The sequence below is a fragment of the Barbus barbus genome (assembly GCF_936440315.1).
Source record: "Barbus barbus genome assembly, chromosome: 16".
NCBI classification, from domain to species: Eukaryota; Metazoa; Chordata; class Actinopteri; order Cypriniformes; family Cyprinidae; genus Barbus; species Barbus barbus.
Window position 1 is genome coordinate 28,249,439 of NC_136744.1, and position 27,348 is coordinate 28,276,786.

The window sequence follows — 27,348 nt, forward strand, 5'->3', positions numbered from 1 at the left end:
ATTTTCAAACATCAATTCACATGCATTGTTCATTTATGTTTTGCGCTCTCAAATGGTAAAATGAAAAAAGTCAAAAACCTAATATTTATGACATACTTTTGCTTTTCCCACAGGTACACACTCAGCACCTCCAACTCGGCCATTGCTGCCCTCCTTTGTGCACTTTATCCTCATTTTCCTGCTCACAGCACAGACAACAGGTAGACAACAGCTGCTAACACACACACACACACACACACACACAGTGAGCAAATATAGCTGTATTGTCTTCACTTCTGAGGAAAACCACTTTCATTTTTACTGTAAATGAGACTTGTTATCCAGAATCATGAGTATGTGTGTATTAAATGCTCATATCTACATGGTGTCAAAGTGTCCTGTTACACACTGGGCCCAAAAAGTATTCTCACACTTAAAAACATGCGAATGATGTTGCATTAGATAAGTTATCAGACCAAGTGCCATTTGTTTTAAAGAAAGAACAAACACAGTTTTCAGATGAAACATTTCAGTTTGAAATAACACAATACATATAGACATTTTTAAGCATAAACGTGCAGTACTTTCTGTGGAGACTATATTTCGTCTACTAAAAAAAGAATAGAGATGAGAGTAAACACTTGACAGTAATTGAAAGACATATTCCAGAGTTTTAACTACAACTGATTGTCTGTCAGGCTGGTGTATAGGATTGAGTTTAAGGTTGGAAGTATAAATCATCATTTTTTTGTTTCTTCTAAACACATGTTCTTGTTCCTCTTTGCAGGTATCACCTTCAGGCGTTGCGCCACCTGGCTGTGCTTGCAGCAGAACCGCGTCTGCTGGTGCCTGTAGATGTAGACACTCTCAAACCCTGCTACGCTCTGCTAGATGTCACCTACAAGGTATGTGCTGCACGTGTCTCACACCTTGATGTGGTCTTTCAAAACATACACTTACTCACAATGAAACCCAGTGTTTTTTTAGTATTAATTATGTACTATTATGGTGTTTATTACATTTTTGAATTGGCTTTTATTTTTATATTTTCATTTCTTATGTTAACTTCTGTTTAATTTATGTGCTTTTGTAATTTTCTTTATTTTTTATTTTTAAACATTTCTATTTAGCTTTATTTTAGTTTGAATAATTTTCATACTTCAAATTATTTTATTTCAATTAGTTGCCAAGGTAAGATTTCTATTTTTTAATCTTATTCAGGTTTATTTTTTAATCTAATGTTTACTTTTTTTTTTTAGACCATTTTTACATTTTTAGTTCACACATGTTCTGAAAAATAGTTTTTGTAATTGTTCAATGAAATGCAAAAAATGCAACTTGCTGTGTCTCTGAAAAAAATTAAATTTTTGCATTATTTAAATACTAATATATATATTTGGAATTAGTTTTGATTTTTGTAATTTCAATTTTCATCTTAATTCATTTTTTTTTTGGTAATTTTGTGATGTGCTTTTTGTCATTTTATTGTTTTTTTTTTTTATATAATTTTTTTTAGATTTAGATTTTACATTTTATTTTTATTACTTAACTGAAACCAGTTTAAATTTTTCACCTAATATGTATTTTTCATTTTATTCCATGTTTGGTTCAATTAAAAATTTTTTTAGTTTTAGCTAACAACAATCACCCTGCTCTGAAATGACTTTCCCTCTCAGATGAACTAGATTGGGTGTGTGATAGGAAATAATGTTAACCAAAAGCCAATCATATGTTTTAGACTATAGTTGTAGGTAATATAGCTTTTCTTTGTGGTGAAATGCAGTGATATAATGGTGGATAAAAGTTAAAGGTTGTGTCAATAATGGCAAATAAGAATATATTTTAAAAAGAAGAGTCACAATTGGGATAAGTAATGATGCTCTTAAGGATGAACTTGACCTTCGACCTCCATGTCCGGGTCAAAAGCTTCCTCAAAAGTGCACTGCAAAATGATTTCACATCAGACTGAAACCTTTCATGATCCCTTTTCAATTCTTGACAAAACCACATTTTCTTACTTACTTGACTTGCTAAAATGGCTTTGAACGCCATTTGTTGATGAAGACTGCAATTAGCACATAGCTCCACATCCCAACATCTATCCGTCCCGTTGCGTGTGAGGCTATTAGGCTACATCAAAGAGATTCTTAGGTGATAAACACAGCGAAGGACTGTTGAAGGTTGACCGTGACGTCTGACCATGTTTCCCCTGCTGCTTTGAGGACTCATCTTTTCAATTAAATGACGCCAGCCAAAGGAAGGGAACCAGCTGTTCACAGCAATTACAAAGACGTCTTTGTTCACGCAGGCATAGAGGCACACATAGTGAACGTATACATTGTGATGCAAGACATTAGGTTTCTAATCTGTTTGTGCATGCATGTGGTATGCGTTTAATAGGAGACGCAGTGGTACGAAGAGACGACCGTGGAGTTGATGGCTCCCACCATGCTGCCTGAACTTAACCTTCTGAAACGGGTAATAAATTAAACCACTTCCAAGCACAGCTCATATAAACTCCCTAAATCTGACGTTATAGTTTTTTTTTTTCTCTGCATCCAGATTAAGGTGAAAGGTCCAAGATATTGGGAGCTGAACATTGACATCAGTAAAGGAACCCAACATCTGCAGTAAGTCTGCATGTATATTAAGCAAGGTGGAATCGAACTAAACGACTATCTAGTAGTTTAAGGCCTCATAGCCATTCAGATGTGAATGCTTTTTCAATGTTATGCCTTAATGTTATGTAACTTCTTTTTGCAATCTAAGAGAGCACCACACATGTTCATCAAGATAAGACAATCCCTGAAAGCACTGCGAAAAGCTCAGTAAAAAAATGTTTGTTTATTTTGTTCAGTACTGAAGTATCAATGCGCACAGAATTTTTGCATATTATATACTAGGGGTGTCCCCTACTAAGGATTTTCATAGTCGAATCGGAATTTTCGAATCTTGCCGATAGTCGACTGATAGTGAAATCATATGTTTTGAGGCGGGGAAGTGGGGGGGTGGTGGTGGAATACATTACCAAGAGTCAAGTCAGGCATTCAACAGTCATAATTGCTGACGTTAACACGCAGAGAAAATGTGTTACGGACACCTCACAGATACAAAAGTAATGTTTTATGTTTTGATTAAAAGATAAGATGGCAGGTTTTTAATCAACGGGATGTAATTTACACAATAGAATTACACGAGTCACACAAAACTTACCTTTATTAATTAAAAGGAGAAGAATTGCAATTGGGTTTTTATTTTATTTGATTAAGTCAGTCTTCCTTGACTGTAAAATATATTTTATTACAGTGTCCTGCTTTAAATTATACTAGGAAACCGTTTTTGTTTTTACTCCGAAAGGACATTAAAGGTCCCATATTGTCAAAACTGAAATTTCCTGGCTTTTTTCATTATAACCGAGATCTAGGGGCTATGTAACTACCATATAAGTTTCAAATCAGTCAGTCCACCGTATAGTGCACACAGCCTGCATAAAGTAGCTGTGTTTTTTCTCGAGCCGCTGTGACTTTCGTAAAAATGTGACGTCCGAACAACTCAGTCACCGCCTTCAGTCACCATCCCGAGCACCGCCTTCCGTCCTTTTGCCAAACCCCCAGACTTCATGGCGTCCATGAGCAACAACAACACGGAAACATGTCGAAAAGGTTCACTTTAACAGACGAAACCAGATCGGCCGACCTGTAACGTTACACTCTTCACCCAAAGGATGGACGATATGACAGAACTGTTACTATGAGGTGGATCACGTCTAACATGTATCGTAAAGACAAACTCACCGTGTCTATCTAGTCATGATGATGTAAATACATTTCAATTTCAGCAGGCAACTATTTTTACTGCTACAATATTATTCCAGCCACAATTAATGACATCAATGCATACAATTACAAATAATTATATATAAATCATCAGTTTGTTGTTTTACGCACATGCACACAGACATTATTTCATACACGGCAGTCTTGAGATGCAAGAAATCTTTAGGTGTGCCCATAACAACAAAAGACAATACTTTATTGAACCTTTACTGATAAGAACAGGGTTTCCGCGGAGTCATAAAAAGTCATAAAACGTCTTAAATTTAATAATAAGAATTTTAGGCCATAAAAAGTCATAAAAACGTCTGGATTTTCCATACAAGGTCATAAATTACATTTAGCCTAGTCTTAAATTGATATGCTTGTTCAATCATTGGTTCTATCATCGCCTTTTCCCCCCCGAAAATGCGCAGGCGGCGGCATTCATTCATTTCGCCTGTTGTAGTTCTGTTTGAGCGTTCCAGAACTACAAGGTCCATGTGGCAGTGCAGCAAACAGACTTGGCATAAGGACTTTCACACAAACCAATAAAAGGCAATATGACGCAATGACGTCATGAATATGCTAATTAGCGCAAGACGTCATCTGGCGACATTTAGCGACTTTTCAAACTGGCTTCAGCTACTTTCCATCGAAAGAAGTTGGCAACACTGGCTTGAAACCATAAAATAATTGTTACTTTACAATGTTACAATTTACAATTGTTAAGTGTTGTTTCTGTGTTCTTGAGTTGAGTTATTGTCTGAAGTAATTTTTCGTAATTCGTGTAGGTCATAAATTTAAATCATAATGGTCATAAAAAGGTCTTAAAAAGTCTTAAATTTGACTGACTAAACTCTGCAGAAACCCTGTAAGAAGTGTGGGCTGCAAACACGAGCATTTTTGGCGATCGTTTCTGTCCAGTCCGCTCGTTTTATCTCGTTTCACCACAGCTGTCGTCGGTTTTTGTCTGGCAGTGGCAGCAGGTATGCGATCAAATTTCTAATTTGAGGCTGTATTACGTCGATTCTGGCACCCAACATCACAACAAGATGATATTAGCTCCTTATGTAGCCGAATCTGCACTGGTTTGAATGGGCAACCTCCAGGGCAATTTTCCCATTGTTTTGCTTATATCTTAGCGCGGTGACGTAATTGTGACGTCGGTCCTACATGACCCTAGTTACCTGTGATTGGCCTATCAGAAGATAGGCGCATGAAGATTAATTAGACAGGCCAAATCGACCTGTTATTATCAGAGCTCATGAGTAAGTAGCTGTAAAAATATATTGAGATGTTTTTTGGTACTTATACCGCGAATATATATTCTTAAGGACATCAAAACCTAAAATAAAACTCCAGAAAGGTGTACAATATGGGACCTTTAATAAATTAATTTTTAGATAAACTTCTGCTGGGAAATTATTAGACAGTGTTCCCATGGGTCCTAGAAATCCTTGAATGTTTGTAAATCTGCAAAAAAAAAAATTAATGAAATTGAAAAGTGCTTGATTCAAGCATTGAAAGTGCTTGAATTTATTTTGTGCAAAATGTTTTCTGGAAAAAAATCCATATTATTCCCATTTTGCCAACACTTTGTGGCCTATGCATACTAACTTGCTTGATTTACATTAGTTACGCACATTTACGCGTTACGTTAAGTGTTTCCCACGTGAGGTACTTTGTGTTGTACGTTGCATGACGTTCACGCGTGCACAAATCTACTAAAATGGTATGTCAAAGTTTCATAAGACACACTGTGTTCAATAAACATAAATAAACATAAAACATTTGTGATGATCTGTTGCCCAAATATTTTATTTAATGTAATTTTGAATTGCTTTGCTTGTTAAGATAATGTAAACCCATGAGGCAAGAAAACTTAAAAGCATATTCATATACAGTCATGGCCAAAAATATCGGCACCCTTGGTAAATATGATCAAAGAAGGCTTTGAAAATGAATCTGCATTGTTAATCCTTTTGATCTTTTATTTAAAAAATTTAAAAAAATCTAACCTTTCATTGGATAATAAGAATTTAAAATGGGAGGAAATATAATTTTTAAAATAAACGTTTTTCTCTAATACACGTTGGACACAATTATTGGCACCCCTAGAAATTCTTATGAGTAAAATATCTCTGAAGTATACTCCCATTCATATTCACAATTTTGAGCACTCTAGGGTGATTATGAACATGAAATTATCCAGCCATGGCTTCCTGTTTCACAGAAATATAAATTGGAGGGAAAACAAAGTCCAAATTCCCTTAATCATCCATCACAATGAGAAAAACCAAAGAATATATTTCTGCTGTGCAGCAAAAGATAATTGAGCTTCACAAATTAGTGAAGTAGCTTTAAGAAAAGAGCTAGAGCAGTGAAAATTCCCATTTCCACCATCAGGGCAATAATTAAGAATTTCCAATCAACAGAAAATGTTACGAAACTGCCTGGAAGAGGACGTGTGTCTATATCGTCCTAATGCACGGTGAGAAGGAGAGTTTGAGTGGCTAAAGACTCTTCAAGGACCACAGATGGAGAATTGCAGAAAATAGTTGAGTCTCGGGGTCAGAAAACCTTAAAAAAAAAAAAAAGTCAAGCAGCACCTACATCACCACATGCTGTTTGGGAGGGTTTCAAGAAAAATTCTCCTCACTCATCCAAAAACAAACTCCAGCATATTCAGTTATCAGACACGACTGGAACTTCAAATGGGACTGGCTTCTATGGTCAGATTAAACTAACATTTCGCTTTTTAGCAGCAAACACTCAAGATGGGTTTGGTGAACACAGGGATAAAAAGTACCCCATGTGTACAATGAAATATACTGCTGTATTTTTAATGTTGTGGGCCTATATTTCTGCTGGAGGTCCTGGACATCTTGTTCAGACACATGACATCATGGATTCTATCAAATACCAACAGATAAAAAATCAATAAGTGACTGAAGGGGCGGTCACACTGCACTTTTCGTTCCATTGACTTCCATTCATATGCATGCAAATGCGTCAGACCGGAAACGCAAGCCAGTGCGAAAAGTTTCGCATTTCGCTGCGTTCCAAAGTTCAAACTTGGTGAACTCTGGCCTGCGAATTCGCATCACATGATACCGTGTGACCAACGGCAGATCGATACGTCACAGCATGACCTCGTAGCTGAATTAAAAGAACAAATTTAAAACTGCAGCGCTGCAGGAAAGTGGAGTAGACTGTATGTTTTGTTGAATTTAAGATTTTGATTGGATCTTCCAACTGGACAATAATCCAAACACAAACCTCAAAAACAACACAAAAATGGGTCACTGAGCAGAAAACCAAGCTTCTGCTGGCCATTCCAGTCCTCTGACCTGAACCCTGTAGAAAATGAGTGAGGTGAAAAGAAGAGAAGCACCACCAACATGGAGTTGTGAATCTAAAGGGTCTGGAGTGATTCTGAATGAAGGAATGGTCTCTGATCTCTTGTCAGGTGTTCTCTAACCTCATCAGGTATTATAGGAGAAAATGTAGAGCTGTTAAACTGACAAATGGAGGTTTCAAAAAGTATTGAATAAAAGGGTGCCGTTAATTGTGGCCAATGTGTATTAGAGAAAAACATTTATTTCATAATGATATTTCCCCCCCATTTTAAATTCTTATTATCCAATGAAAGGTTAGATTTTTGTGATTTTTTTTTTAATAAAAGATCAAAAGGATTAACAATGCAGATTAATTTTCACAGCCGCCTTTGATCATATTTACCAAGGGTGCCGATATTTTTGGCCATGACTGTATCTTAAAACTTATGGCTTCATGAGCCCTTTTCAATAAAATCCATGCAAAAGTTAATATCATTTTATAATACAGTATAAGATGTACCGAATATTCTTCAGTTTTATGCAAAACAGAAATACAACAAATAGAATATCAGATCTCTGTCAAAAGAAAAGCAAAAAAAAAAAGAAGCTTTTTTGCATAGTTACAGTGGGGCAAATAAGTATTTGATACACTGCTGATTTTTCAACTTTTCCCACTTACAATGAATGGAGAGATCTGTAATTTTCATCATAGGTACACCTCAACTGTGAGAGACAGAATATTTTAACAAATCCAGAAAATCACATTGTATGATTTCTGAATAATTAACTTCCTTTTTATTGCATGAAATAAGTATTTGATCACCTACCAACCAGCAAGAATTCTGGCTCTCACAGATCTGTTAGTTTGTCTTTAAGAAGCCCTCCTATCCTCCACTCATTACCTGTATTAATTGCACCTGTTTGAACTCGTTACCTGTATTAAAGACACCTGTTCACACACTCAATCAATCAATCAGACTCCAACCTTTCAATAGGACAATAGGCAAACAGCTTGGTGAGAAGGCAACAACTTTTGGCGCAATTATTAGAAAATGGAAGATATTCAATATGACTGTCAATCTCCCTCGGACTGGGGCTCCATGCAAGATCTCGCCTCGTGGAGTATCAATGATCAGCCTAGAACTACACGGGAGGACCTGGTCAATGACCTGAAGAGAGCTGGGACCACAGTCTCAACGGTTACCATTAGTAACACACTACACCGTCATGGATTAACATCCTGCAGAGCACACAAGGTCCCCCTGCTCAAGCCAGCACATGTCCAGGCCCGTCTGAAGTTTGCCAAAGACCATCTGGATGATCCAGAGGAGGCATGGGAGAAGGTCATGTGGTCAGATGAGACCAAAATAGAACTTTTTGGTATAAACTCCACTCGCCGTGTTTGGAGGAAGAAGGATGAGTACAATCCCAAGAACACCATCCCAACCGTGAAGCATGGGGGTGGAAACATCATGCTTTGGGGGTGCTTTTCTGCATAGGGGATAGGACGACTGCACCGTATTGAGGGGAGGATGGATGGGGCCATGTATCGCGAGATTTTGGGCAACAACCTCCTTCCCTCAGTAAGAGCATTGAAGATGGGTCGTGGCTGGGTCTTCCAGAATGACAATGACCCCAAACACACAGCAAGGGCAACTAAGGAGTGGCTCTGTAAGATGCATTTCAAGGTCCTGGAGTGGCCTAGCCAGTCTCCAGACCTGAACCCAATAGAAAATCTATGGAGGGAGCTGAAACTCTGTGTTGCCCAGCGACAGCCCCAAAACCTGAAAGATCTGGAGAAGACCTGTATGGAGGAGTGGACCAAAATCCCTGCTGCAGTGTGTGCAAACCTGCTCAAGACCTACAGGAAACGTCTGACCTCTGTAATTGTAAACAAAGGTTTCTGTACCAAATATTAAGTTCTATGTTTTTCTATTGTATCAAATACTTATTTCATGCAATAAAATGGAAATTAATTATTCAAAAATCATATGATGTGATTTTCTGGATTTTTTACGATGAAAATTACAGATCTCTCCGTTCTTTGTAAGTGGGAAAACTTGAAAAATCGGCAGTGTATCAAATACTTAACTGCCCCACTGTATGTTTGACACATGAAAACTGTAACAATGTTTCTTACAAGGTAACACAATGTATCTTGCGCTCACTTGAAACGTGTCCCCACATTAAGTCCTTAAATTTGAGAGTATTGGACCTGGAAAGTCCTTGAAAGATCCTTGAATTTGAAGTTAACCAAGGTGTGGGAACCCTGATTAGAATTTTTATCAAATATCAGTTTGAAAGATTGTATGTACTGTTATTTATTTATTTTACTATTTCTTTTATTTGTAAATAATTATATTGTTTAATTATTATATACAGTTCCTTGAAGTGTTGTTATCAAGAGTTTTCCATGAATGTAGCCTTTGATGATATAGTACAATGATAAATAAACATGTAGTGATAAATAATAATTCAGCAAGGATTCCTTAAATTGACCAAAAGTGACAGTAAATTCACTTATAATCTTACAAACTTTTTCTATTTTAAATAAATGCTGTTCTTTTAAGTTTACAGCTTATTCATCAAAGAATCCTGAAAAAAATGCAAAAACTGTTAAACATGTTTAGTATTAAAAATAAGCAGCACAGGATCAGTTTCAGAAATCAGAAATGTTTCTTTCGCAGCAAATCAGCATATTAGAATGATTTCTGAATGATGCTAAAAATGTTTTTTTCATCCCAGAAATGAATTTTATTTTACAACTTATTCAAATAGAAAAGTTACTTTAAATTGTAAAAATATTTTTTGTTTAGTTTTTACTGTATTTCTGATCAAATATATGCAACCATAGTGAGCAATAGAGACTTCTTTTGAAAATATGAACCGAACCCAAACTTTTGAACAATTAGTGTATTTTTATGCTTAATGACATGCTGACCTCTTAAAATAATCAATATGAATGCTATTTGTGAAGCACACAGAGTTGCTGCCCATAGAGTGTTCAGAATGACTCACTGAATAGGTTCCATTTTTTGTTTGTATGCTTCTATAGATGGCAGCTCACTAGGTTTTGGAACAGAGCTCAAGTTAATTGTGATCAAGAATTTTAAGTACATTCTGCTTTCTAGATCCATCCTATCCAAAGATGGCGTTCTGTATGTGAAGTTGCGTGCCGGACAGCTGCCCTACAAGGACGACCCTCAAGGCTGGAAGAGCCTACTGGCCTCCAACCTCAACAACAGAAGTGCTGAAGTGCGCACTTTTAAGGTCGGTCTGTGTGCACAATAAATATCACCAACAGTCTACTGTCCACAAACTGGTTTGGCCGACATCTGTCAATATTTACTGTGTCATATGTCTGTTTGTATATAATTCAAGCATTAATCCACTCATGCAAATACTAAGATAAAGGTGTAAAGATATTTCCGGATGTTTGCTGAGGTCTTGTGTTCCTAATTGGATTAAAGCAGCATAATGTGTTCTTTCAAACTGCTGCAAACAATGTTTTTCATGTCAATGAGCTGTTTTTCCCTTCCCTCCCACTTGTTCATCTCCCACGCAGCCCGAGGCCATCTCAACCTTCACCTCAGACACGGCTCTGGTCTCCTTCGCCGAGTACTTCTGCAGGGCCTCGGAAAACATGAAGCATGTGAGACCATAAACATGTTGTTTTAAGGCCAAGCGCTTGGTTTGGGTAATAGGAAAAAAGCATTCATGTCCCTACAGAGGCAAAGTCTTGTCCATGTGCATTCGTAAGGAAAGAGACGTGGATACTGAATAGTTTTCAGAGACTAAATTTTTCTCTACTGAGATGACTTGATCTTTTAAAATCTGTTTGGGTTTGGTGAAAGCCCTCAATCTACACACTGTAGGATGCAGTTGTATAGTAATTAATGTTTTCTTCTTAAACATCTGAGACAGCCTTTGGTTTTTATGTTGATGGATCGTTAGAGGATTATTCTGGGTCATTTTCATCTTAAAGGGATGATCTGGGGTCTGTGAAAAGTTATGTTTTATTGCCAGAATTGGTCTTGTGTTCTTGAAAAAGTATTTAGGCCTCCCTCAGTTTGCAAAAGTAATCAGAAGTACAGTAATCAGCTTTTTGGGGAAAATGTCTTTTTTGGATCCAAAGTAAGTCCTAGTTTCAGTGCAGCATTGCATTCTTTTGTAATGAGAATCGTTTAAAGATCTGTTGTAAACTAAGGTTTTTCGGGCTCCCTGTGGTTCTCCATCAAAATAAAAGCTTGATGGTGTTATTTTTGAAAGCAAGGAAATGAAGACAGCCATGAATATTAGTTAGCTCTGTAAAATTATTTAAATAATAATTATTAGAGGAGCTAGTAATGGTAATAGTGTCATTATTAAATACTCAGTTATATTTTACAGTAGGGATGCACAATATTTATCGGACAGATAAATTATCGACCGATATGAGAGAAAATGACGTCATTTTTATTGCTCCGATAAATAAATTAAATCCGATAACTAGATCTGATAAAGTATGCTAGCTGGTAAATCAATCAATCAGTCTGATTTATCTGAGATTCATCTTCTTTCCGAGTGCAAGTGATTGCAGCTTTAAACTGCAGTGACTCTCAGCATGTGTTGTGCTCATTACGTCATCATTTGCGAACATGTCTTCGCCGGTCTGGAAGTTTTTCTCGGTGGCAGAGGAGGACAATGCCTTTGCTATTTCCAATGCATGTTCAGCAAGGATTCCGAAAGGAGGAAAAAAGGCGTCAAGTAGGGTTGTGACAGTGAGGAAATTTTCCCACTGGTTAATCGACGTGTCAACACCTTACCGGTATCACCTCGGTGGATGGGGGGTGGACGTCGTTTGAGTCTTCTCTCTTTTCCTCGCTTTCCTTCGGTTTTAAATAGCTTGCAAGCTCAGTGCGCGTTTTATTTTCACTTTCAAATTAGTGGCAATTCGGCATCAAGCAATTGTTTGTTTTTAGTTCGCTTGAGTTTTCTCACTTTCCTTAGCTTAAATAGCTTGTAAAAGCACCGTGCGTATTTTATTTTCACTTTTAAATTAATGGCATTTCGGCATCCAACAACAAAATACAACATTGAACATATAGCTAACTTTTATTATCAAAACAAATAAAAATGCACCATGCTATATGCCTAATATAAAATAACAGATTACTTACAAATTTTAAATATGCATGGTAGGCCTATACAAAACTGAAAATCAGTAAAGACTGAGAGGAACAAATAATTATAAAATGTAGAACGTTTATTAGTGAGATGGAAAGTTTTGAGGCACGGACTGCATACACCTTGATGTAAAATAATGGGAAAAATATCATAGTTTAAATATAAAAAAAAAATCAGCAAATACTGTGGAACCAAATAGGCTAAATGAGAAACGAATGTTTAAACAATAAATAAATAAATAGACCTTCCAATATCACCTTAGATAAATGGCAGGTCAACAGGCTTTTCAAAATCCAAAAATATTTTTAAAACAGGCGCTTTTACATTTGGTTTTGAAACTCTTCTGCCATCGTCTTGTCTTTCACCTCACTCTTGTCAGTCAGCTCGACTCTCTCCTCAGGTGATAAATGAAATCTGATCTGTGATGCGCGACTGTTGTTCGTTTGGTGTGCTGCATTGAGCAGCCGCGTTCAGTTTTAATTGTAGTGTCTGTTCTCTAACTGAACTAAATTATTTTTATTACTATTAAAAAAAATCTAAATGACAGTGAGGAACGGTGCTGCGGTGGGCAAGTGATAACCGGTTTTGCGACTTAACAACCTTGGTATAAGGATGCACTTTATTTTTGAGCATGCACTTTTGTTTTTCATTTTTTTCGAGGCTGACAAATGTCATTTTTTTTATAATGTATTTGAAAACACGTGACTTAAAGACTATATCACTTTCTCATCCTTGTGCACTAAAAACGTTGAATAGATGCATTTCTTTATGCATGAAATATTTGAATATAAATTAGTTGTTAATGAGTTGTTAATTGCAGATAAACCATAGTTCTGTCATAATTCTGTTAAACCATTTCTGTTACAAAATATTGTGGTGCCTTACACAAAAAATTAAAAACATTTGAAGAGTCAGGACTGATGTTGGCTATAGTTAGGCCAGAGCTACTAAAATATCAGTTTAATCAGTGAATCTTAGATGTTGTATTCTCCTGGGTGCACAAACTGCAGATTATATGAAAATTATAATATAAAAATACAAATTTATCGGCATCGGCCATGAGAAGGACTTAATTATCGGTTATCGGTATTGGTTAATTTTTCATATCATGCATCCCTATTTTACAGTACTAAAGTATTAACTGTAGTAATACATTTCTATATTGGTTTTCAATTTAATAAAAGTATTTTAATAAGTTTTGCAATTTAATAAAAGAAAAACAGGTATAAAATAATGATAAATATAATTTTTAGTAGTAGTATTATTACTGTAGTAATATTTCTTTATTGGTTTAATTTTTACAATTTAATAAAATATTCTTAATAATGATAATATTAATATTAGTAGTAGTAGCAGTATCTTTATTACATAGTCTTTTTTATGTTACAGTACAATAGTATTGGTACTATAATATATTTTGATTATTTTCCATTTTTGTTCATTTTTTTATTTTCAGTTATATTTTACAGTGGAATAGTATTATTTCTGTAGTAATATATTTCTTTATTGGTTTAAGTTTTGCAATTTAATAAAAACATTTATAAAATAATGCTAATTATAATACGGTAATATCATTATTATTAGTAGTATTAAATACTAAAAATTCTTTTATTTTACAGTACTGTAGTATTATTACTTTAGTAATATATTTCTTTATTGGTTTAATTTTTACCATTTAGTAAAAGCAAGCAACAGCACGCACGTCGATCTCAAATGGGTGCTCGACTAAGAAGTCTTCTGATGAAGAGCCTGCGTGCTGGAAACGTTACACACTATGCGAAAAGTTTTTTAAATAATACATTTTTTGATATTTTTGGAGCTTTGGTGTTGGCGACTTGCATTCCTAGTGTGCTTCTACCATTTAGTAAAATAAACATATTCTTAAAATAATGATAACAATAATGTGTTTATAGTAAATACTCTTATAATGGAAGCTCAGCAGGAGAGCGGGCTTACCACAAATACAAACACTGTTTCAAAAGTGTAACCTTAGCACATCAAAGCAGGTTTATTGTAATTTCTTTCCTACATCATAAAAAAGCAAATGAAATAAAGTGACGCCTCGAGCCTCTGTGCAAAACGTTTAACCAGAAAATGTGTCACTGTAGCTGTAAATACAAAATGAATACAGTAAACATAAAAGACAGTATGACCCACTTTCCTGCTACGCTTCCCATTACTATAAACTTTTATATGTCAAACTTGAGGGATGAATTAACATTATTTTTTGAAATAATCAACTTTATGCCACAGATGCCGTTTTTAGACGTTAAGTAGTTTTTTCTGTCTTGTTTCTATAGAAGCAGGAGACCGTGGCATTACTGTCAGCAATTCTGTATGAATGTGTGACACAGGAATACCCAGAAATGCTGCCAACACACATCTCTATTGACCAGGTCAGTTACAGTAAAGCACGAATGCATGCAAATACTGGGTCAAATTTCATTTTTAATTGGGTGTAATTTTTCTGTATCTTCAATTTTCATTGTGTCTGTTTCAAAATGTACACTACTGTTAAAAAACATTAAAATATATATTTTTTTAATGTTTTTGAAAGAAGACTCTTGCTCACCAAGACTGCATTTATTTGATCAAAAATAAAGTAAAAACAGTAATGTGAAATATTTTCAATTTATTGTAAAATGTAACTTCTTCCTGTGATTCAGAGCTGAGTTTTCAGCATCATTACTCCATTAGTCTCACATGATCCTTCAGAAATCATTCTAATATGCTGATTTGCGGCTCAAAAAACATTTCTGATTATCATCAATGTTGAAAACAGTTGCGCTGCTCAACATTTTTGTGGAAACATAATACATATTTTGTTTAGCAATATTAATTTATTTTAATTTAATAATTTTTAATAATTTAATTTAAATACAAAATAGTTATTTAAATGTATTATTATAATTTTTTTTTAAATATATATATATATATATAATTGCCCAGATATTTCTTTGAGAGATTCATCAGATTTCAGCCCAAACACAAAACTTAATCATAAAATAAAAAAGTTAATAATATATATATATATATATATTTATAATATATATTTATATAGTCTCATAACAAAATCAGGCCAGGATTTTTTTTTGATGAACAAAGCTCAAATAAACAGCTTTGTCTTGTCTTTGTAATGTATTTATTTGCTGTCACTTTTGATCAATTTAATGCATCCTTTCTGAATAAAATTACTAATTTCTTAAACTTACTAAGCCCAAACTTTTGAACACTCCTGCATATATTTCTTTTGAGTCCATCATCTTGGATGAATCTTTTCACCGACTTTGTCACAATAATTCTGATGTTGCTGTGATGATTTCATGTATGTGCTATAATGAAAGAAGTGCATTATACAAGTTAAAGGCCCATAAGGCCCTTAACACTCTTGTACGCTTCTCCGTAGGCCGTGCGCACTCTGGATCGAGGCGATCTCTGTGAGACGTTCAGTCTGTGGCAGATGAAGCTGGTGCTGGAGTTGTGTGAGAGCCGAGTCCTGCAGACGTGGCTCAGAGACACACGGCGTCAGGGCCGCGGCCTGCTGCTCAGCTCCGAGTTCTTGCCCGTCATGAAGAGCTCAGCTGACCAAGCCCTGGATCGCTGGCTCTGTGGTGAGGAACATAACACAGCCGTCGGCGTCTAGCATCATTAGCTCATGTGCTTAGTCAGATTTCTGTTTTAGAGCTTCTGTGCCACCTCATACCGTCAGCGTGTAGGTCTTGCATGTGTTTAGTGTTTTGGTCAACACCTTCAGCAAGTGTGAAAGGCTGTAGTCGTATCTGCTCTCTGCAGGACTGGTAACTTAAATGCTAATGGGGAGAAATCTTCCTGATTGTAGAACCGTTCAGTTTTTATTTACATTGTTAACTTCAGCTCTCATTACTGTAATGCAAAACATTCTAAATCATGTAATATAATTATCATTGTAGTATTTATTGTATTGCCTTTATTCTAACTTTAATTGAACAATGATATTACTGCATTACAATAATGAAAACTAAAATTTTGCATTACATTACATTAATGAGAAGTGAAGGGTGACATTTGCTTATTTGTCATAATGACAAAATGCACAAATCTTAATGCTTCATTTTCTTCGTACCAATAAAATTTTCTAATAATAATAAATCTATTTATTCGTATAATTATAAAACCATTACTTATCAATATAAACGTATTCATAAATTTTTATTTAAATAAAAATTATTTATTATTATTGTTATATTTTTTGTTCTGTTCTATTCTATTCTGAAATATAGCCCAGACATGTCTGTGAGATTCATGAAACCTGTATAAAGCACGTCTAGATCAGATTATAAAACATTTTTAAAAAGTTAACAATAATAATAATGATGCATTTATTTTTTCTAATTATAAAATAATTATTTCTTAATATAATTGTTGTATTAATTTATATGCATTATTTAAACAATATAATTATTGAAATACATTGTTTATAATAAAAAATATTAATATGAAATTAATTTGTAATATTTTTGCCTAAACAAATGCCCCTGACATTTTTTGTGAGGTTCTTTCGTTGAGTTTAAAGGTGTAGCTACACTAGACATTCACCTCTATGCATGTGTACAGATGCATACATATTTTTTCATCAAGGTTGGATCCTTAACTATTAAGCAAACAACACTGTTGTTCTTAACTCACAGATAACAGTCATGTGCTGCAAGCGTACATGAGAAGACAGCCGATGAACAACGACACTGACGTCAACATGTTAGCCTGCTTCCTGGTCTACCATTCCATCCCCAGCCTCAAGAACATGGTGATGTCTGACCTGGAAGGTATGATTACACTCGGAAGGAAGCTAACTGCTGGTTTGTTGAGAGAACCTAGTGGTTCTTGATGAATGTAGAGATCTTATTTTAAAGTAAAATAAGTACGCTTATGCCATTCCAAATCGACGTGACTGACTTAGTTCAGTGAAACACAAAATGAAGCTCTAAAGGCACCACAAAACAATATTCCACTTCCAAATTCAGTCTGTTCCTCACACAAAGTTACCATATGGCTTCAGAAGTCTTGAAATATACTGCAAGAGTCATATGGACTACACTTAAGGCCCTGATATACTTCAAGTGAAGTGGTGTGACAATTAAAAAAAAAATCAGGCCAAAACAAAGCTCGTCTGCAGTTTGTTTTGGGAGTTTGAAACCGCTTGCCAAAGCAAACTTTCCAGAAAATTTCACTACAGGTAGTAAACCCCTTCAAACTACCATTAGACTGTGGCCATTACATAATAGATGTGCCGCCTTTGACATGGAAATCAGACACAAGGATGAACACACTGGAGAGCTGCTTTATAGTAGAAATTCTAATTGAAGAGCAATATTGACACTGTTCATTTGTTGATTTTCAACCAGCACCTGCAACAAAATATCCCCATTTATTTCTCAGCAAAAGATGACAGAAGATGCATTTTTCCAGGGTTTTTGTCAAAACTAAAGACCGTGCTTGAGCAGTTTTGTATTCCCCCTCACAGATAGTTTGATCGAGCCCCATGCATTAGGGGTGTTGAAGTTTTCCTACCTTTTTTGCCCAGTCCTTTGTCTGTTTTTTCTATTCGTATAGCACAAATAAAAAAAAATTGCGCTATTACTACATCAACAGCCAACTTTGTTTAAAACACAATCTTGCCAGAGGTGAATTACCCTTTTAAAGCGATCTGTAGTGTAAAGTGCTATATAAATACGACTTGACTTGACTGCCAAATTGCCGAGCTGGTGCAATCATATCCACAGTGCAATGATCAGATGCTTGCTTAACTGCTGTGATTTTTGTTGCATGTTTATTTTGTCATGTTTGTTGTTTATATATTCATCTTAGGGATGTGCATCTCCATAACTGAGGCCGATGCTATATGCAACGATACGATACATTAAAGATACATATAAAGCAGCTACCGATGCGATACAATTCACCCCCATTACGATGCAGTGCGATCCGATATCGATTCGATTCAACACAATGCGATGCAGGGCAATATGATGCAATGAAAAAAATATGATGTTATGCAATTCAGTATGATACAGATAGCTCGCATTTATTTCTTTGGTTCAGACAGACAGCCATGATAATCTATATTCTGTGTGACTCCCAGGTTACAAAATTATTGGTCACTTTTAAAGTTCCCCTATTATGGATTTTTGAAAATGACCTTTCACCGCAGATTAGTGTCATGCAAAGGAGGGGTTTGGAAAAATGAATCGTTAAACGAATAGTTTGGGAGTATTTGAGCAAATAAGGTTAAAATAACTGCTTATTATAAGACAATGAAAGTGTTTTTTGACCGTGCATGCATGTCAATCTGTTGTTGGGGACTCCCAAAACCAAAATAGGAACCTTTCATTACCCATAATAGGGGCACTTTAATAAAAGCATAGCGCAGCTATTAATTATATAAAAATCAATTGATTTTTACAGATTCAAATATGTTAAAAATGATGAATTGTGATACAAATTCCAACTTGTATCCAATGCACGCTTTTTTTAAATCGATGCATTGCATCATTAACTTTTATGCCGATGCACTGAAGCGACTCGGTCAATCTTACCATCCCTAATTCTTCTAAATGCTGCTCCCAGCAATCCCTAAAAGTTATCTAAAAGCTAAAATATTACCTAAAAATACACTTCTTTTTAGTCCCTATGTGAAGGATAAAACACAACTTTGCTGTGGAAAAATCTGGGCCTTCGTGCTTTGTTTGGAGTACAGACCCTCCACAGAAGAAATAGTCATTTTTCAGCACGACATGAGCTAGAAGAAATAATGAGGAAAATGTAACTTTTAGTTCAGTTATTCCTTGAAGCACTGGATATCTGATCAATATGTTCTGAAATGTTGCACTGATCCATTGTCAGCCTTTCTTGAACCTTATCTCCTAACATAATTGTTCGGATCTCTCTGTATAGGATGTTCCTGTTTTCCAGAGCTGCTGCTCAAGAGCAGTAAGTTGGGCGTTCCTGTACGTGCCCTGCTGCGTCTGAGTCCTCTGCTTCTTCAGAAACCAGATTCTGGAGTTTAACCCACCAATTCCTGGAGGTCACCCAACCTTCTCCTTATCCAGGTACCACAGGGTCATGGTTGCCTTGTCCTCACAGGCCACAGGAACGCGCTGCAAGATTTATTGTGTGGACATTTTTATCACATGATTGTGTCTTTGAAGCGCTGGAGAAACAAGTTTGCTCACCCCTATTTTGACCTGTAAATATTTTGTAACTATATTTGTACCCATGATAATTCAGTCAATAAATATGGCTTGAGGAAATTGATTTCATAAAGTATGCCTGGCTTGTATTAAATAAAAAATACTTGTTCTGGTCTGGTTTTGTCATTTTGCAGGGGATTTTTTATTTTTTTTTGGCCAAGGCAAACATTACTAAGGGGCTTTCACACAAGCAACATCTACTCAGTTGCAGGATCCAACAATAGCAGTCTTCATATCATGTCACTGCTCATTTGCATAGGATTTACCTGTCAACTGCTTGGAAATCAATCATTCTCATCATAAAAATGAATGACTTACCAGTCACTTCTTTTGTGAAAATCATTGTATATGTGAACGTCCCTTCCTTATTTCTCATACTTAAGATTAGGGGTTTAAGTCACTAAACATAACTATTAAACTTTGTTGCACTAACTGCTCCAGGACATGAATTATTCCTCAAATCATGCACCTTGTTGAGGAGAGGTGTGCTGTTACTATCACTGTTGTTATTGTTAACTATTAAACTAATTTAAAATGTAAAACTATTTAAAATGTAAATATTAGATGAAAAAAATAAATTCACAAAATCTCAATGGAAATGTTGCTTTGGCAGCTAGTTGAAATAAAATTAAGTTTAAGTTGAATTACTAAAAAGACTAAAACTGGTGTTAATTAAAAGTATATAGAAATGCCGGTATATTAAAAAAAAAACAAATGATGAAAGCACAAATTAAATAATTACTAAAACTTTCAAATTAAATATAAACATAAAAACACATCTATTTTTTACTTTACACACACACGTGTATATTTATATTTTTTTTAAATATATATAATTGGTTTTTTTTTTTTTTGAATATTGGTTATTTACTAATTGATTATCATAGCCTTATTATTTTCACCTGGTGGATCCAATATACAGGTACATCTAAAAAAAAATTGAATATTGTGAAAAAATTCATTTTTTCTTGTAACTTATTTCAAAAAGTGAAACTTTCATGTATTTTAGGTTCATTATATGTAAAGCATTTCAAAATATTTTTTGTTTCAATTTTGATGATTAGAGCTTACAGCTCATGAAAGTCAAAAATCAGTATCTCAAAATATTAGAATATTTACATTTGAGTTTCAATTAATGATCATCCCTGCAGTATAAATTCCGGGTATCTCTTGTTCTTTGAAACCATAGTAATGGAGAAGACTGCTGACTAGGCAATGATCCAGAAGACGAACATTGACTCCCTCCACAAAGAGGGTAAGTCACAGAGGGTCATTACTGAAAGGTGTGGCTGTTCACAGAGTGCTGTATCAAAACATAGTAAATGCAAAGTTGACTGGAAGGAAGAATTTGGGTAGGAAAAGGTGCACAAGCAACAGGGATGACCACAAGCTTGAGAATACTGTCAAGCAAAGCTGATTCAAACACTTGGGAGAGCTTCACAAGGAGTGAACTGAAGCTGGAGTCAGTGCATCAAGAGTCTCCACGCTCAGACGTCTTCAGGAAAAGGGCTACCAAGCCACTTCTGAACCAGAGACAACGTCAGAAGCATCTTACCTGCTGTGGAGAAAAAGAACTGGACTGTTGCTCAGTGCTCCAAAGTCCTCTTTTCAGATGAAAGTAAATTTTGCATTTCATTCAGAGTGGAGAGGCACAGAATCCATGTTGCTTGAAGTCCAGTGTGAAGTTTCCACAGTCAGTGATGATCTGGGCTGCCATGTCATCTGCTGGTGTTGGTCCACTGTGTTTTCTGAAGTCCACAGTCAACACAGCCATCTACCAGGAGATTTTAGAGCACTTCATGCTTCCTTCTGCTGACAAGCTTTATGGAGATGCTGATTTCATTTTCCAGCAGGACTTGGCACCTGCCCACACTGCCAAAGGTACCAAAAGCTGGTTCAATGACCATGGTGTTACTGTGCTTGATTGGCCAGCAAACTCACCTGACCTGAACCCCACAGAGAATCTATGGGCTATTGTCAAGAGGAAGATGAGAGACACCAGACCCAACAATGCAGATGACCTGAAGGCCGCTATCAAAGCAACCTGGGCTTCCATTACACCTGAGCAGTGCCACAGGCTGATTGCCTCCATGCCACGCCGCATTGATGCAGTAATTCATGCAAAAGGAGCCCCAACCAAGTATTGAGTGCATAGAAATGACCATACTTTTCAGAAGCCTGACATTTCTGTTTAAAATAACCTTTTTCTTATTGAATTTATGTAATATTCTAATTTTCTGAGACACTGAATTTTGGGTTTTCATTATCTGTAAGCCATAATCATCAAAATTTGAAGAAATAAAGGCTTGAAATATTTCACTCTGTGTAATGAATCTATATAATATATGCGTTTCCCTTTCTGAAATGAGTGACAAAAAATATTGACCTTTTTCACGATATTCAAATTTTTTGAGATGTACCTGTACTCTTATAGAGGGATCCCGAGTCATATCTAGAGCTTAGAGTCTTTGGGGAATTGGGCCAGTAAACAACCACCCAGTGCACATGGGCGTCCACTGTTCACATTTTCATCAGGAAATGTAAAAATCGTGTTTGCATATGTTATTTTCTTCCACATGGCTCTTCTGTCTTTCCTCTTATTTACTGTGGCTCAGTAAAACAAGCATCACACAAGCATTCCTGTATAAATGAAAACCACCCCACTGCCAGGAACACATCACCACACACCCTCTCACATTCCACACTATTTGAATAGCCACGTTGCTGTTTAAAATATCTCGGGCTGTACTGTGTTTTGAATACTGCTTTCAGTTACTGTGGAACTATTTTACTGAACTAAACCACACTGAAGTGAAAGTTCTGCTGAAACTCTTGCTGTTTAAAAAATGTGAAGTGATAGAAACTTCATGTGAAGTCAGAAGGCTTGTGTAGAAACCATAAGGATATGAGACCCTTTTTGGTTCACATTTTTGAAGGGTAATACGACCAGTATTAATGGGTTTCTTCAGAAAAATGGAGAAATGGAAACTGAAAGCACAAATGGAGAAAACTGTCCTCTTTTCATACAGTATAATAGTTTCAAGATCTACCAAGATCCTGAAAAAAGCACAATTAAATTAGTCCTCATGGGCGTTTCCAAGTGTTCTGAAGTCATGTGATGTTTTGTGTTAAAATTATTAATGTTTCACTGAAAATCTTCCCCTTCGCTGCAGTGCTTAAATCTCACTTGTGCTTGCATGCATTTCTGTAAGGTTTGAGATCAAACAGCATTAGTTTTCATGTACTTAGGTTAGAAGATATATTCAGTTTCATACCCTCTCTTAGCTTCTCTATAGTACTTCCTGTGTGGTTGGGAGTATTGTAAAGGGTGACTGGGCATCAGTATGCCAGTGACTTGTTCAGGAAACCCATGATATGTGATTCTGCCCATGCTCTTTGATCAGATAAACTCATGTATGTGTGTGGTGAGTGTTTGAATGCTTCATTTCTGCTCCGTTCCCTCTGGAATTACTTAAATGAGTTCAGTTAGAGTTAAACGTCGTCCCAGAAGGCTGTGCAAGCTTTGGGAGGCCACGTATAAAGTCTAGATGAAGGAAAGCTGCCCTGAAATAACCAGTGCTCACGTGTCTGGACATTCCTGAACAGTGACGCCTGTGATTACTGAACCTTCAATCATGAGAGCTGCACTGAATCTGGGGATCAAGACATTTGAAGCTTATTTGAGAAGGTTAACATGAATCTTATGTCCCAGTTTTTGACTGTCACTCTATTCATGTGCATTTCAGGAAGGAAGGCAAGCTTTGAGACCAGATGTGGGATGATGTGAAAATGATGTGTAACCTTGTGGCAGAAGGGCTTTGAGAATGTTTTTGTGCTTGGAAAACAGCTTGACGTTCAACATATTTGTGTCTGTGCATGCAGCATTTTTGGCAAGCCCTCTCTGACAGTGAAGCACACTGTCTGTGTTTGAACGTGATCGGATATCCCCCTGGTCTGGAGCCCCAGGTCTATATTTGGCATGATTAGTCATGTCAGAATGAAGGGAAGCTTTAGGACTTCCGTTTGTTCTGCTGTGACGTCACAATACACTCAAGTGTGCAATGTGGGAAAGTCTTCTTTTATGTACTGAGTACACATGCATGTAGTTTTATGTTACAGATGACGTCAAATCGGATGGTTTTAATTTCTCATTGTGACCTTGAATGCGACAAGCATTTAAAACATGCAGGTTTTCAGAAAGCATTGCGTTTTGAGTTCCCCAAATGTTTCCCACGCTTTACAATGCTGCAGTGAAAAGTGCAGTTGTTGGAACTTGGATGTTGACTTTTTTCTTAGATTTTAGGTTAAAAATTATGTTTTTAGATGTCGCACATGGTCACTATTTGTTTTTAATGCAGTTTAATTTAAAGTTGTGAAATGAAGTGAATATAAAGCAATCATCTTATAGTTTTAGATGGAATATGTTATCATGTCATGTCAGCCACCCACCTGTAGTTGACTTAACCAATGCAATGTGCATTTCCTTTTATTTTAAAAAGTCTAAAAGTTTTATGGCAGTTCACCAAACCTCACCCATAAGTTTTTATTTATTTCTGGCACACATCACAATGAGCTCATTGTGCCCAATGCATCATGGAGTTATTAAACAGATTGTTTTACCCAGGAAACTGAAGTCACCGTTGTCAAGGCGTTAACTGAGACTCAATTCATTCACAACCTACAGAGAGATTTTGAATCGTTGCGGCAAACTGTGTCGGGTGAAGTGGGCGTCACCAAGAGCGCTCAAGAGAAAGTCTGTGTGTGGACCTGTGACTCTACATGAATGACTCAAGTGAAGAAACACGCTTGAAACCACTATTTCAAAGGAAAAAGAAGAGGAAGAGGGGGCATCTTGAACATTCGCAGTGGAACTTGAGTGCGCATCTGCGCAAAGTCATGTGCGCACCACTGCAGCTCCATTCTCAAGCAGTTTTAGGGGTAAGTGCACATTAAACTCACTAATGCGCTGACTTAAGTATTGAGTATTCACGGGGGAAAAATCTAACAAGTACAAGTTTTTTCTAATTTTTTTGCATTTTTAGATTCATCTTTAAATTGACGGTTAGATGCACTCTACTCTAATATACTAAATGAGTCAGAATGTGAGCGTGCACTAGTGCGTTCCTCCCATCAGCAAGGCTTGTAGATCTTCTAAAGCACTGTCAGATCAACACTCTCTTTTTTTTTTTTTTAATCGATGCATGCTTAGTATGCATTATATTATACTATCATTTGCAAAGAAATGTTTACATAAGATGCATTGAGTTATTCGGGTCATTTTATTCTCATTGGGCGCTCGATGAAGATAAGAGGAAGCCTGCGGTGCAAGCATGAGATAGTGTTTCTGACTTCCTGTTCCTCTTCAGAAAAGACACTTAATTGGAATAGCTATGCACGGCTCCATATGGCAAGCGTGCATACATGCTGTCTAGAATAATGCAAACGTCTCTGAATTTCACCTGTAGCTGAGTCCCTGTATAAAAAACTATTTCTTACGCAGCTGCGAGGCGTTTGACCCGTTACGCGAGGCCCGGTCTGTGGTTAGTTACTGTGTCGAGTCACGTACTTAGTAGCTCCGGCGTCATCACAGCGAGGGGGCGTGGCCCGCGGCTGTCAACGCGACGTGGTTTAAGCAGTATCTGGGTAGAAACGAGCGCGCATACTGGCTGTGTGTCAATCAAACCGTGTGCTGGCTTCCTAGATAACAACCTAGGGAGCACACACACACACACACACACACACACAGCCAGTTTCTGTTAGCTGACTTTTAAAGGTTTTAAGACGCATAGCACAGACAGAACGCCCCTAAAGGAAATTAAAATCAACTTTTGCCCTTTTAATGTGAGAAAGCGCTACAGTCCATCACTTTTGTAGCTGTTTTTCCTCTTATTCGTGTCTTATGGAAGGTCCTCTCATCGCCCATTCATGCACCAATCTGTGAACACAGAGGTGATTTCCTCACAACATCATTTATCAAACGTGAGCAAAATCTAGATAATGAGTGAAACTCTACACAGCCTTAGATGGCCTCCCAGCTGAAACCAGCACGTGCAACACACACAAAAGCACTTATGGTATATTATTCTAGTTTTTAGACCCCTGTACTGTATACCATGGTATACATCAGAATACATTGCACTGTAAGCAGGTGTTTGAATGACTATAGTCTGCTTTACTTGTGCAAATGGTCATTTACAGTCTATCTGAAGTGAAAGAAGGACTAGATATTGAACTGAAAGTAAGCACTCTAAGAAGTGTGTATTTTTAAGGCCACTTTTGTACACTGCCTCCATGTCTACTTCTAGTTGGGCAACTCTGGTTTCCAGTAAAACCTGTTACTGGTGGCTGTAGAGAGGCGGAAGTGGTAGCATTGAAACTTACATTCATAAAAAAGTCTTGCTTGTGTCTATAGTTCTGTTTCAGATGGGTTTGAAATGACTGCGATCTCCACAGTAAGCTTCAGGGGATCTAGAGCATATTTCAAAGTTTGATGCAATTCATTTTTGGCTCAGAGGTTGAGTATGCGAGACGGAAACCTCTGAATCGCTGGGCCTGATTTTTGTCTGATCTGTCAGATTAGAAAAAGGAACTTGCATATATCTATAAAATGATGCACATCTGATAGATATGAGATGATTAGGAAACTGGACATGTGGACCAGTGTTGCAGTGATGTGAGTGGGATGAATTTTGAGGGCCTCATTTTTCTCCTAGGCTTCTCTGCCATCTAGTGGACATTTCTCTCAACTAACTTGAACTTCATGTGAGGGAAAAGTAATTTAATTTTATATTTTTCCAATATTTAAAAAAAACAGTCATGTTTATCAAAACCCAATCATTTTGATCTACTACCGTATCTAATCTTATAATCTAATCTTATTTTGTGGCATGGAAGTGTGTTCAGTTTGAATAAAGACATTTAAACTCTATGATTATGTCCAGTGTAATATAAATATAGACAAATACATTTTTCATATTTGACTTTGATTTTAGCTTGTGAAGAAACGATGTAATTACAATAAGAATCAACTATTTAAATAAAACAAGTAATTTTAATATTTTATTTCAACAAAAGTAAATTTAACATAAAAATGGTATGTATATATTTTATGATAATGGTTTATCAGTTAATGATGTAATCAGCAGTGACACATTAAGTCCTGTAGTGTTTAATTGTGTCCAGTAGGTGGCAGTATTGACAACATTTCTGACATATGACCGGTGGTAATGTAAACTTGCCATATAGTTAATAATCACTACAGGAAGTATTGTCAATCATAAACTATTATAGATGTTTCTGCACGTCCTGCAGCATTTTGAATGTAGTTGCTAGTCTTAGCTCCATTTTTTTATATTTATGGTACCATGGTATTGATAGAATTACATTTGGGTACTATGAAAACAACATTATATGTAAATTATATGGTATATGGTAATCAATACAGTTACCTTTTTATATTATATAAATACATATTTAATATAAAAGAGCAATAATATATGTATATATATTCTTTATAATTTTATACATAAGTATATATATATATATATATATATATATATATATACATATACACACACAAAATATGTAAATATAATTTAATATAATACTATGATAGTACCTTTTATATATATTGTATTGTATTATTAAATAAATATGTAATCTAAAATAATAATAATAAATGTAGAAATAATTCATAATTTTACAAAAATAAATAAATATATATATATACAGTGCCCTCCAAAAGTATTTGAACAGTAAGGCCAATTCCTTTATTTTTGCTGTAGACCGTAAACATTTGGGTTTGACATTAAAATATGAATATGA

At 35.9% G+C, this 27,348-nt stretch overlaps 1 protein-coding gene and 1 long non-coding RNA gene across 2 annotated transcripts in view; both read left to right on the plus strand.

Moving 5' to 3' along the window:
* LOC306882099 (anaphase-promoting complex subunit 1-like) overlaps positions 1-19,847 on the plus strand; it is a 73,332-nt gene extending 53,485 nt beyond the window's left edge. Inside the window, exons 39-48 of the mRNA XM_079436567.1 lie at positions 114-200; positions 767-884; positions 2,380-2,457; positions 2,542-2,609; positions 10,264-10,402; positions 10,698-10,784; positions 14,599-14,694; positions 15,705-15,909; positions 16,966-17,100; positions 19,229-19,847. Of these exons, the coding sequence (XP_079292693.1) occupies positions 114-200; positions 767-884; positions 2,380-2,457; positions 2,542-2,609; positions 10,264-10,402; positions 10,698-10,784; positions 14,599-14,694; positions 15,705-15,909; positions 16,966-17,100; positions 19,229-19,341 (1,126 nt within the window). The 3' untranslated portion in view covers positions 19,342-19,847. The remainder of the gene's footprint in view (positions 1-113; positions 201-766; positions 885-2,379; positions 2,458-2,541; positions 2,610-10,263; positions 10,403-10,697; positions 10,785-14,598; positions 14,695-15,704; positions 15,910-16,965; positions 17,101-19,228) is intronic.
* Positions 19,848-24,237: 4,390 nt separating this feature from the next.
* Positions 24,238-27,348, plus strand: part of LOC306882347 — a 48,338-nt gene continuing 45,227 nt past the window's right edge. The window contains exon 1 of the long non-coding RNA XR_013785235.1: positions 24,238-24,462. This is a non-coding gene — a long non-coding RNA (uncharacterized lncRNA). The remainder of the gene's footprint in view (positions 24,463-27,348) is intronic.